General features: G+C 35.5%; 2 protein-coding genes and 2 pseudogenes across 2 annotated transcripts; all 4 read left to right on the top strand.

The window, feature by feature from the left end:
- Positions 1–1,494: 1,494 nt before the first annotated feature.
- On the top strand, positions 1,495–1,976 carry LOC149150635 (ABC transporter G family member 36 pseudogene; annotated as a pseudogene).
- Positions 1,977–2,003: 27 nt separating this feature from the next.
- On the top strand, positions 2,004–3,267 carry LOC149150636 (ABC transporter G family member 29 pseudogene; annotated as a pseudogene).
- Positions 3,268–5,628: 2,361 nt separating this feature from the next.
- Positions 5,629–8,624, top strand: LOC149150637 (formate dehydrogenase, chloroplastic/mitochondrial-like). Its single transcript, XM_089442884.1, has 4 exons — positions 5,629–5,826; positions 6,101–6,272; positions 8,091–8,276; positions 8,401–8,624. The coding sequence occupies exons 1-4, from the start codon at positions 5,737–5,739 to the stop codon at positions 8,622–8,624; spliced, it is 672 nt and encodes a 223-aa protein (XP_089299010.1). The 5' UTR covers positions 5,629–5,736.
- A 2,315-nt stretch (positions 8,625–10,939) lies between these two features.
- On the top strand, positions 10,940–12,931 carry LOC149150638 (disease resistance protein RPS5-like). The gene has a single exon (XM_089442885.1). The coding sequence runs from the start codon at positions 10,940–10,942 to the stop codon at positions 12,929–12,931; it is 1,992 nt and encodes a 663-aa protein (XP_089299011.1).
- Positions 12,932–13,438: the final 507 nt, after the last annotated feature.

Below are 13,438 nucleotides of genomic sequence, written 5' to 3' on the forward strand. Positions count from 1 at the left end.
TAATTTTAGCCACAAGAATGAGGTTGCCTTAGGAATAACTTGGGAATCTGGTCTTTTATGTCCTTCACCATTTCAGGTGCTTACTCACATTCTACTCTTTCAGGCTGTAGAGCAAGGTTTTTGTGAGGGTTTGGCATAATTTTGTGTCTGATTTTGAACTAAGATCATATTGATTGTGTAAATAATTTGGACTACGTCTTCCTTTGGTTATTAAATTAGTTTGTATGATAAAGGAACCCATCAATTTCTATGCTCTCCGGTTAGATTGTTTTATATATATGCATATTGCAGGTCTTGCATTAAACTCATCTCCTCTGTTGATATTATATACATTGCAACTTTGATATTACAGGAACATCACTGCTTTTTCTCATAGTAATGATAAAATTCAACTATTTTGATTCATTGTAATGTACGGTTCAAAATGATGGTATGAAAACTATATGACAAAATACACATAAAAATTGTTACAGATGTATAGTAAAGGACTGGAATAAAAATTGAATACACATAAAAATTGTTACAGATGTATAGTAAAGGACTGGAATTTCCCTTTAGATTCAATTTATTGTTTTTATTCAATAATTATATACTGGATGCATATAAAAATAAAAAACAATGTTTAATCTTTAATTTTTAAACAAAAATATAATAAATTTAATTAGATTGAACATTTGCAAGGCACTTGTTTAGAAAATCCAATTCTCTTAGGTTTGGGCAGATGCAAATTCAGAATGCTTATGACTGAATGTTGTGACTAGAGGAAAGCTTGCTTGTTGGATTCTCAGGCATATCCCTTACAAAGAAATAAGTCATGTTTTGCTACAGAAATACCATCTTTACTTGAAGAGACTGAACGGTTCGATTCCGGCACCATATCCAGTGGCTTCATTCTAGAAAGGAAGATCTTTTAGAAGCCCATCAATATCAATGTTTAGAACAATTTTCACTGCCCACTCTGAAGGGAAATGCATTTGGACACCTAGATAAAACCTGATAATCATGTGTGTAAAGCAATGTTTACTAAACAACACCCTGCAAATATTTAATGATGCTTACTTTCCCAAACAATCCCAACTACAATAGCATTCTTTCTTTTTTTGCAGCTGTTGTTGATGAAACAAGGTGGTCAAATTATATATGGCAGTCCACTAGGTCGCCATTCAATCCATGTCATAGAGTACTTCTAGGTATATGATTAATGTTTGCTCATGCAACATATGTTATTAAGGCATCTTACAATTTATTCAAGTCTCATTGAATCTAGCAACTTGAAATGTCCTGGACAGGCTATTGAAGGTGTGACAAAGATTATTGATAAATGTAACCCTGCAACATGGATGCTAGAAATCAGCTCTAGAGCTGCTGAGGAGCGCCTTGAGATAGATTTTGCTTAAATTTATAAGAAGTCCCCTCTTTTCCAGTAAGTCTAGATCAAACGCTCTTATAATGCCCATAACAAATTTCAAAGAAATATGAATATCATATTCATGGATGTCCTATGGAAGAAAAACGGGAGGTTATATTGAGGGGGATACACATATCTCTGGTTTTCCAAAGGTACAGGAGACATTTGCCAGGGTTTCAGATTATTGCGAGAAAAATGATATTCACTTTCCTCAGATAACAATACAAGAATCAGTAGTGTTCTCTGCTTACTTGCGCCTTTCACCAGAAATAGATACCAAGAGCAAGCAGGTAAATATTTATGGTGATTTTAATCTTAAAAATATACTCCTGATGCAATAGAAATGTTGAGAGCCGCTTATGAACCACCTGTGGACTTTAATATAGTTTCTTTCTTTCATTCTTAATATTGGGTTTCCTAAGATTGAGATTGTTCTATTTAACAGATGTTTGTGGATGAAGTGATGGAGCTTGTAGAGCTTGAAAGCTTGAGAGACACATTGGTGGATCTTCCTGGTGTGAGTGGTCTATCAACTGAGCAATGGAAGAGACTAACCATTGCTGTATAACTTGTTGCAAATCCTTTAATCATATTCATGGACGAGCTGACATCTGGTCTGGATGCCAGAGCTGCAGCTATCGTGATGCATACAGTTAGGAATACAGTGGACACAGGCCGAATTGTAGTTTGTACTATCCATCAGCCAAGTATAGATATTTTTGAAGGATTTGATGAGGTAAGATACATCTCTAACTCCTTACAGGTTGTTAATATAGCCAAATCTGAAATTGTGATCAGACACCCACAAAAAAAATATGAAAGCATACATGAGAGCACATGTCATGGAAGGAAAAATATTTTTCACTAGAAATCCCAACCACTAACAATAATCATAGGGGGCCAATTGGTAGTGATGTATCTAGAGTTCGGAGAGCTATATTTAAATTTCAAATCCAAGGCCATGGAGTAAAATATTTAATATCAAAGGTCTTCAGCAAAATGGCTAGTTTTGAAAAGGTTATAAGATGGATTGTAGGAAGAAGTAGATGGTTCTGTAAATTTCTAGAAAGGAAGATCTTTTAGAAGCCCACCAATATCAATGTTTAAAACAATTTTCACTGCCCACTCTGAAGGGCAATGCATTTGGACACCTAGGTAAAACCTGATAATCATGTGTGTAAAGCAATGCTTATTGAACAACACCTTGCAAATATTTAATGATGCTTACTTTCCCAAACAATCCCAGCTACAATAGCATTCTTTCTTTTTTTGCAGTTGTTGTTGATGAAACAAGGTGGTCAAATTATATATGGCGGTCCACTAGGTTGCCATTCAATCCATGTCATAGAGTACTTCCAGGTATATGATTAATGTTTGCTAATGCAGCATATGTTATTAAGGCATCTTACAGTTTATTCAAGTCTCATTGAATCTAGCAACTTGAAATGTCTTGGACAGGCTATTGAAGGTGTGACAAAGATTACTGATAAATGTAACCCTGCAACATGGATGCTAGAAATCAGATTTAGAGCTACTGAGGAGCGCCTTGAGATAGATTTTGCTAAAATTTATAAGAAGTCTCCTCTTTTCCAGTAAGTCTAGATCAAACGCTCTTATAATGCCCATAACAGATTTCAAAGAAATATGAATATCATATTACATCAATTATTTGAGTGATATGGTGTTATCTTTTTTGCAGGTATCATATAGAGCTAGTTAAAGAATTATCCACACAAGTTCAAGGTGCCACGGATCTTTACTTACCAACCAAGTTTGCCCAATCTACATGGGCCCAATTTACTGCTTGCTGGAATGTTGGCTGTCGCAATCACTCCAAGCTACCAAGTTGCTGCTGTTGAATGGTGAACTCAAGGACCACAAACATGGCATATCAGAAGATAACTAGATCTAATAATTCAGTAACATGAATATAGTGGAAAACACACAGTAGTTTGAAACAACAGTTAATATTTTCTTATCCACACAATATAAAAGTTACACCGCGTAGTTTGAAACAACAGTTAATATTTTCTTATCCACATAATATAAAAGTTACACCGCTGTCGTGAAGGGATTACAATGGCTTCTCAAAAGCCTGAGGCACCCTCTCAGTAGATTCACTCTACTCATTCTAGCTAACTACAATGCTCTCCCAACTTGACTTGACAAGAAAGGAAACAGAAATTACAAAAATATCTCTCTGTCAAAGGAATCATTAGCCAATATAACAAATAATCGTTCCTCAAGAGATGTTCCCTGCTTAGCATGTGAATCTCCCATCATAAATCATTCTAGCTAACTACAATGCTCTCCCAACTTGACTTAACAAGAAAGGAAACAAAAATTACAAAAATATCTCTCTGTCAAAGGAATCATTAGCCAATATAACAAATAATCGTTCCTCAAGAGATGTTCCCTACTTAGCATGTGAATCTCCCATCATAAATGGCTCATAATGTGAGACGTATCAGTCACAACTTTCATATAATATGTCATAAACTTACATTGGTCAGAAATAGAAGATGCCAAGCATCTATATGGAAGGAATTTTCATAGATCTATAAGTCATCCTGCAAATCTTCAAAACTCATCTACCCCTTTTTTTAGGAGAACAACTCTGAGCAACCAAACACTGACATTTTGTCTTCACAAGGAAGGTGTTCTCTACCAAGCCTAGCTTCTCTCTCAGAATCTTAACCTCCCCTTTGCAAAGGGTTTCATTAGAATGACAACAACCCACATTTACAGCATTTCTCCACCCCTCTCCTAATTAGAAATATATATATATGGACTCACAAAATTGGGTTGGGTTCTTATTCAAATGATATGCTAGCGTTACCATTACAATCTCTAAGTATATCTACATTTCCACTCACATGGTACATGGGCTAATTAAAGGGTGACATTGCAATACATGCCTTAACAATGTACCCTATAGTTAATCATTCTACATCACTAAGCATATAGGTAGATAGATAGATAGGTTTAACTTGACGAAATAATCTGACAATACAATTTGAAGCAATATTGTGATTTTTGTTGTTGTTTAAAATACATTTTTGAATGCATAAATGGATTCAACACTTTGAAAAACCCCTGGGCACTCCAATTATGTATTGTAAGTCATAATATTAACCCATGATATTGTAACAAGGCCTATTTACAAATCAAGATTTTTTATGGTAAAGTGGGGTGAATATTTAGTCTTGTTACATGTTTTTTTAAATGTACATATATTTAAATCATAAATTAATTTTGTTATTATCAATAATAATAATTTAAAATAAAGTTATAATTTAATTAATTTTATGATTCTTTTTAATATTGAGTGTATATTTTTACAGTTGTTCATAATAAATTGAGATTTTTCTAAATAAATTGTGTAAAGATTTATAATCCATCCAATGTTTCATGTGGACACTCCACCCATGAAAGCATGAGATTTTCCTTAGAAGTTAATTAAGATGTTTGAATTTTCAAACTTGTCATTATCTAAAAGTTTCACTAGAAAGTAAGTGAAGGTGAATGAATCTAACCATTCATATGACAAGAAGCCAATTAACCATTCATATGACAAGGAGCCAATTTAGTTGAGCAATTATAAAATTAACCATTCATATGACAAGAAGCCAATTAACCATTCATATGACAAGAAGTCAATTAACCATTCATATGACAAGGAGCCAATTTAGTTGAGCAATTATAAAATTAACCATTCATATGACTAGAAGTCAATTTAGTTGACCAATCATAAAAGTAACCATTCATTGGACAAGAAGCCAATTTAGATATCAAACTTGTGATTGGAATAAATTTGACTTGGAAAATATACAAAAAAAACCCTCCAAAATATAAAATAATTAAAATAAGTTAAACTTCTATTACATGGGAAAAGCATGGGTAAATAAAGAAGTTATATAGTGTTTGATTAAACCACGACTTTAAAATTAAATGATTAACTATAAAATGACATGTGACCATATTTTAAATGTGGAACGAAAATGCGTGTGTAGTAGTAGGTGTAATTGTGGGGATTATTATGTCCAGCAAAAATGTAAAATAATAATAAAAAATCTGTATTCTTGTAAGATTACAGGATCATCAGGATCTGTCTGTAATGTAGAAGAAATCCACAATCTAACTAATGTATGCTGATGGTGTCCTATACGTCTCATCATCTGGAGACTCACTCGCAAATTGAATTGAAACCAGCAATCACCACATATTTAAGGCAACCAACCCCTGGGGCCAAATTCATCCATTCGCCATTGCTACCATACTGTACTGGCTGACCTGCTAAATTTCTCTTCTTTGTGTTTCTAGTCGTCATGGCGAGCAGGAGATCTGTTATATCTGCATTCCGAGCTGCGAGTAGAAGGCCAATCTGCTCCCCAGTCTCTTCTGTCAGAGAATTGCATGTAAGTGATGATCGATCACCCTCGCTTCTTTTTTGTTGGGATTGAAGTTGGGTAAGATGATGCTTGCTTGCCACGTATGAAGGTCTGAGATACAAGTATAAGTAGGCTGGTTTACCCGGAGAAGGCAGTATCAAGTTTCAGTTATCACTCTCATTAACAAAACAAGATTATATATTTTCTTAGTTATCACTCTCATTAACAAAACAAGATTATATATTTTCTTACATTCTCTGCTTCCTATTTTTCTAATTTATATGCTCTTATTATGTTTTAGGCACCTGCAGGAAGTAATAAAATTGTTGGAGTCTTTTATAAAGCCAATGAATATGCTTCACTCAATCCAAACTTTCTCGGGTGTGTTGAGAATGCTTTGGGCATACGAGAATGGCTGGAATCTAATGGTCACCAGTACATTGTGATAGATGACAAGGAAGGTCCTGACTGTGGTAAGTTAGCAGTGATTTCTTTTGTTGTTATGTCTAAGTTAGCACTCCTGCAAAATAAAATAAAATTAATGTGTCTTTTTGAACTTCTTAATTTAACATCATTGATCATATGCATAGAAGTTGCGCAGGGGATCTGTAGGTTCAGAACATAGAAGGGAAAGTTTGAACCAGTGTTACCAGGATCGTGGCTTGAACCTGCCATTATCCGAGTTTCAGGCAAATGTATTTTTCCAACTTGTCTGAGTCAAACTTGGTTGTTGACAGAGAGTTTGATTTTCCAACTTGTAACTTGTTTGTTGACAGAGTTTGACTGTCAACACGAGTTTGACCTCTAAGTATGAGTATGACTTAATTGACTGAATCAAACTTGTGTAATAAAAACCCTCATCCAGCCCAATTTAGGTTATTTTTACCTCTGCTGGGTTCATTGCTCCTTTATTGGGTGATTAATTTCTGTGAAACACACTGAAGGGAGGTCATGTTGTCGCACTCACCATTGCTTATATATTTTCATCAAAATATATATGTGCATATCTTTATATCTTTGTTCTACTCTCTAATTTTGTCCCGAATTTTTTCCTTATCCTTGCCCAAAACTTGGCCTCCTCGAATTTTCCTTGATTATGCATCTGGTAACGCTTGGAGGGAGCTGTGCTAAATGCCATCTCTTTCTTAAAACTATTAGAAGCCCCCCAAATGCCTTGTTTCTTTCTGTATCCATGTATACCACTAGGCTATATGTGTTCTCTGTGTTGGTGAAGTGATAACATGGAATTTAAATGCCCTAGTAGGCTACATGTACTGTGCTGTCGAATTGGCCCCGTGAAACTTGAAATCATGATAACTGATTTGGAATTGTGATTTTTTATCTGCTAACACTAGAGTGCTGGGACACACTCATCATCAAGCTATGTACACCAGACTTCTTAATAAATGAATAAATTGTGGTCTAATTGTTAGCAGGTCTCATTTGTCTAACTGTAGTTACTAGCCATCAAAAGCACAGAAAAGATTTAGAGCTAATGCTAAATGTGTATTAGCGGGGTTTTGCTTGGTAGAGTTTCTTTGACTGCTGGACAAGGCACCATCTATGCTGATTCTTGTATTGTAGAATCTTCTTGAAAAACAATTTCCCTTGAAACCTGAGACGGCCTTCTAACTCAACTCATATGTCTTTGACCTGGGAGGGAGGTATAATTATATGGTACCTAGTAACATCATACTCCAACTCCACATCACCTGGAGTCATCTTTCTTTTTCGGGTCCGGAAAAATATTGTCCCACAGTTTAGGCGTTCCAAGCATCTTGCTAGCCCCCTGCAGATTTCCTCCCTCTTCCCAATTTTTCTGGATGGACAACGAGGGTAGTAACCAACTGCTAGCTGAAATACCAGCTAGTAACCCCAAGGTATTTAATGAGATTTTCTCTCGTGAAGGGCCACCCACCCCTTGGGATATAAAATTGTGTTATCTGTTGTTGTTATTGATATGGATGAATAGTTTATGTCCTAGACTTCCTTTTGTTCCTCATATCCTGAATAATAATCAATCTAGATGGTATCGTATGTGCTGCTTCAAAAAGTGAGATTTACAGAATATATATCTTGTCGAACAAGTCATAAATGACTTCTGGTTATTCACAATTGAAGTTGAGTGGTTGTTTAATCCACAATCCAATCTATTAATTTTCTAGTATGCCTTCCCTTTCCTACTTCTTGCTACCATGGATCATCGAAATCAGTGTATTGCTTGCTTGCTTTTACATTTGAGAATTGTAGCCCACTGCGGACTAAACTTACACAATTAATTTCCTTTGCAGAACTTGAAAAGCACATACCTGATGCGCATGTTTTGATTTCTACGCCTTTCCACCCGGCCTATGTGACAGCAAAGAGGATCAAGAAGGCAAAGAACTTAAAGCTTCTTTTGACAGCTGGTATTGGTTCTGATCACATTGATCTAAATGCTGCAGCAGCCGCTGGTGTGACTGTCGCAGAAGTTACAGGTACTATTTATGAAATTATACCGCTTGTCACTGCCCTGTTCACGCTATGGACATTTTGGTATGAACAAGTTTTTGCAATGATTCTTCATAATTTAACTGATGCCTTCTTCAAATTTTTTTACAGCAAGTAATGTGGTGTCTGTTGCAGAAGATGAGCTAATGGGCATTCTCATATTGATGCAAAACTATGTGCCTGGATATAAGCAAATTGTTGAGGGTGATTGGAAAGTGGCAGCAATTTCTTACAGGTCATATGATCTAGAAGGGAAAACTATTGGTACTATTGGTGCAGGGCGTATTGGCAAAGAACTACTTAAGCGTTTGAAGGTATTCATTCTTAGGATCTAGTACTACTTCATGATGTTGCAAACTTCTTTTCAAAAATCAGTGCTCCATAATTCTTATGCATACATGATGTTTGTTTCAAAATTTCAATCTAATAATAATAAACATTACATGATGTTGAATTGAATTGCGTTCCTTTGTACAACCCTTCAATTGTAAGCTTCTTTACCACGACCGTCTTTCTATTGGGACCGAATTGGAAAAGGAAACTGGAGCAACATTGGAGACAAATTTTGACGAAATGCTACCTAAATGTGATGTACTATAAGCCTCTTTCTGACAAAACTAGGTGCGCCTTATCACAATTTCATAAATAATCTCTCCCATTATTCACTCAGACATCAATAGCACCTATATATTTTATACAACTTGTGAATAGAAACCTAATTATTGTTTATCTTGCCCTTTCCTTTTGGTTACAATAGGGGAATGTTTAACAAGGAAGGTGTTCTCTACCAAGCCTAGCTTCTCCCTCAGAATCTTAACATCCCCTTTGCAAAGGGTTTCATTAGAATGACAACAACCCGCATTTAAAGCATTTCTCCACCCCTCTCCTAATTAGAAATACAATTTTGGGTTCTCTACTAATTTTCTCCACACCCATTTAATCTAACAATGGACATAGAGCATGTATATTTATACCTGTGTGTTGGAAATACCATTTTATACTTTAATGTTTATTATTTTTGTTTTATTATTATTACTTGAATTTCTTCTTAACAAGTGGTTGTGTTTCTTTTGGTTTTAGTGAAAGTATGGGCTCTAATGTTGGCTCTCTTGTTATGGAGTATAATTCATCTTTGAGAATTTTTCAATTATTAAAGTAGATTAGTCAATTGCTTAAAATATTAAATTTATTTCAAAACGTTTTTGTTACTTTATAGGTTAGACACTGGCTTGAAATATTAAACTTATTTCAAAATGTTTTTTTTACTTTATAGATAAGGCGTAGATTTCTTGGCTCTATGATGAAAATAATGAAGGGAAAATACATGTTAATATGTTACTTGTGCTCTTTGACTGAAAAATACAGGGTGAGAGAAAAATGCATATTATGCTAATTGAGGAATGTTTTTTGCTTGTCGAACTTATAGTATTGAATTTAACACACTAACACTTTACAACAATGAACTAACAATATTCATGATGAAAATAGCAATATGGAAGATTTATCTGCATAATGAAAAAGGCAATATGGAAGATTCCGATCACATTCCAAGGCATTTTTTAAAATGTGGATGTGACAAAAGGTTGTTGTGGAAGTTGTTGTTTGTATATGGGAAATTTCTTGATCATTGTGTATAATCCTAATGTTGATAGATATGTCTACTAAGTGCTTCCAGTTAATGGGGCATTGATTTGAGCGTTCAATATATTTTTATTCTCTATCAAAGTATTCTTTTGTTGTATTTATATTTTTCAATTTATGCCTTACGGCGTTTCCTTTGCAACATCTGGTACACATGCTAGTTTTAGCATTTCTAATTTCATTTTTATATTAATAATATGGGAGAAGAAAGGGTCTCTAACCTATTGAAGATTGTGTATTATGTCCCCGATTATCTTCGATTGCATTGGTTTTCCCGTTAGACTTTTGAGATAATCGTAATTCGTACGTCTCAGTTTCCCACGCCGCCTCCTACATTTTCAATCTCTCGTGTTTAGACTTCTTACTTTCCAACTCTCGGGTTTAGACTTTTTAGATAGTTGAAAGGTGAGAAGTTTCCTTGCCTCGCTGTATAAGGATAAGGGAGACGAATATTAAAGTCAAACATTCATTAATGACCACTCTCAAATATTGTACACGTCAGAGATGTCCGTGTCAATGAAACAATGCCCATAAATTTATTCGCAAAGTGATTTCTCACCTTTAATGACCAAAGATATAGTTGGAATTTCTATATCATAGCTGAAATCAATAATTGATTCCATTTTGTATGGTCATCTTTAATTCATATAAAAAACTCTGAACAACAAAATCAACGATTGATTTTTTAAGTTTACAGCTGGACCCTGACCCAACATCAAAGTCCATTATTAAGTTTACAGTTAGACTTGAAGTGACCTAACATCATCCTCTTAGGTGGGGCTTCCATATTAAATGAATTTTAGCATCTCACAATGAATAACTGGTGAGAGCCTTCAAGTCGGATAGACATCTCTTTTTGTTAATGTTTGCTGCTTCTTCTTATATTCACAATCTGCCGGCCCGTTTTGTTTCGTCTTTGTTTTTTTAATCCATACTCTATTCTATTCTATTCTACTCTAATTTCATCTGCTACGCTGCTCTGATCTCACCTGGGCTGTTGGTACAAGCAATGGATATTGTAACGGGAACCGTAGGTAACACTATTAGCAACGTTATTTTTGTTCCAATCATCCAACAAGTCATCCAACAGATAGACGATCTAATTCACTTAGATGGCAACCGTGAGCTTCTGGAAGAGCAGTTAAATCGTATGAAGGGTCTCTTGCTTGACATCAATTCTCAATTTCAAGATCAGCAGAGGGAGGCACCGGATTCTCTGAAGAACTGTTTGCTAAGGATGCAACGCAAAGTTGGAGAGGCCAGAGACTTGATCCATCGTTCACAACGCCCGTGGCTACAGCAGTGTATTGAATCACTCGTGTGCAAGCCCAATGTCTTTAAGCAAATCCGAGAGTGGAACACAACTATCCTTGAGCTCCATAATCAGCTTAGAACCGACTTTTCCGTGTTTTGCAGTGCTCAGCAGATTGCATCTTCTGCACAACAACAGCCAGGCCTACTACTTCAGGATGAACCCGACACCGGATTGGTCGGATTGGAAATCAAATCTGCCCAGGCACAGCTACAGAGATGGATTTTAGAAGCTCCCCATGTTCAAATTATTGGTGTATATGGTATGGGTGGTGTGGGAAAAACAACATTGCTGAAAAAAGTCTACAACACCTACAAGGTTAGTTATGTTTTCGATCATGTAATTTGGGTTACAGTCGCTCAGTTCCCAATTCTGCAGATGCAAAATGATATTGCTTCTGCAATTCATTTAGATCTCGCCAACTGTTCTGCTGACATGGGAAAGATGAAGCTGTGTGCATATATGAAGACCAAGAAATTCTTTATGGTCTTAGACGACATTTGGGGGGCACTCTATCTGAAAGAATTGGGTGTGGAATTTGGGAAGAACAAAGGAAGCAAAGTCGTCTTCACAACTCGAAATAAAGATCTAATTCGAGAAATGAATGCAAAAGAGTTCATGGAAATACAACCCCTACGAAGCGCGGAGGCGTGGGAGTTGTTTTTGAAAGTAGCTTTTGAAGACGGCGATGTTCCAGAGGATATAGAAAATACAGCACGACAGGTGGCCGAGGAGTGTAAAGGGTTGCCATTGGCAATAAAGGTAATAGCCTCGACAATGATGGGCAACACAGCTGTAGATGAGTGGAAGCTTGCTTTAAAACAGATGCGAAAAGTGGATTTAAATTTTCCAATTACTCATCCTCGAATTGATAAAGAATTGTATCAACGATTGAGATGGAGTTATGATAGTCTGCCCGATGCTAATTTGAGAAGCTGTTTTCTTTGCTGTGGCATGTTCGGTGAAGACGCTGGAATGCTGGTGGAGATGATGGTGCAAGCATGGATCGCAGAAGGCCTAGTTAAGACGAAAGAAGATGCGGAGTATGAGTATGTATTAAAGACCGGGGAAAGCTATGTAAAGTTGCTTGAAAATCGTTGCTTATTCCAGGTGGAAGAGGGTGTCATTAGAGTTCACGATGTTGTCCACGACATGGCAATTTATATTGGCGAGAACCAGGAGAATTGTGTATTGAGGGCAGGTCAATGTCTTCAACATTTCCCTGACATTCCAAATTCAGATGATTGCAGACGAATATCACTTTTGCTAAATGATATAAAGTCTTTGCCGGCAAAAGAATTGAGATGTCCCAAACTAGTTTCGCTAGGGTTGGGAGTGAATGAGGGATTGAAAGAAATTCCAGAAGCATTTTTACTCAACCTCTCCTCATTAAGGATATTGGATTTTCATTGCACGGCCATACAATCATTGCCAACATCATTGTGGCAATTGAGAAGACTTGAATTTCTCCATTTGGGTTACACTGACATTGGAGATATCTCTGAAGAGATTGGTAATCTTTCAGATCTTCAATTCTTGTATCTGGACGGTTGTAAAAAGTTAAGATCGTTGCCTTCTAGAATAGGAGAACTTCAAAATCTGAAGTATCTCAATCTTTGGGGATGTAATTTGATGGTGATCCCCGATGAGATTAGAAAGCTTCCAAACTGTGACATTGTATTTAAATAAAGATTTGAAAATTGTTTTTATGAGATTATCTTTTTAGCAAATGTTCGGCTTTTCTTTTCATTCGTAAATTATTTATCATATAATTTATGAAATATTAAATTTTAATATTTTTTATTAATAATTTTGAAAATAAAAAATACAAATTTATTTGTAACAAATTTTTTATATTTCATAATTTGTGTACTTTAAGAGTTTTACAAACCATATTGGCTTGTGTTGTTGTGAATTTCACTTGATTATGACTTTCATTTGATCGCCCTCGGTCATCCGAATTTGTCATTATTCATTTTTATTATTAGTTAGATTAACCATACTTTAACACCTTCGCAACGAGGTAATTTTTATTAGCAATGAGGTTACTTTTTATTTATGATAACCAAGATGTAATTGGAAGTAGTTTGCTTCATTTAAGCCATTTAACCTTCTCTATAAAATGCATTTCACTGCTCTATTCATACATTTTTCTTCCCAAGGTCAAAGCGTGACCTTAGATGGTAAAAATGTTCA

Source organism: Pinus tabuliformis, chromosome 9 (assembly GCF_031772625.1).
Source record: "Pinus tabuliformis cultivar Carrire ecotype Pingquan chromosome 9, CPIR1, whole genome shotgun sequence".
NCBI lineage: Eukaryota > Viridiplantae > Streptophyta > Pinopsida > Pinales > Pinaceae > Pinus > Pinus tabuliformis.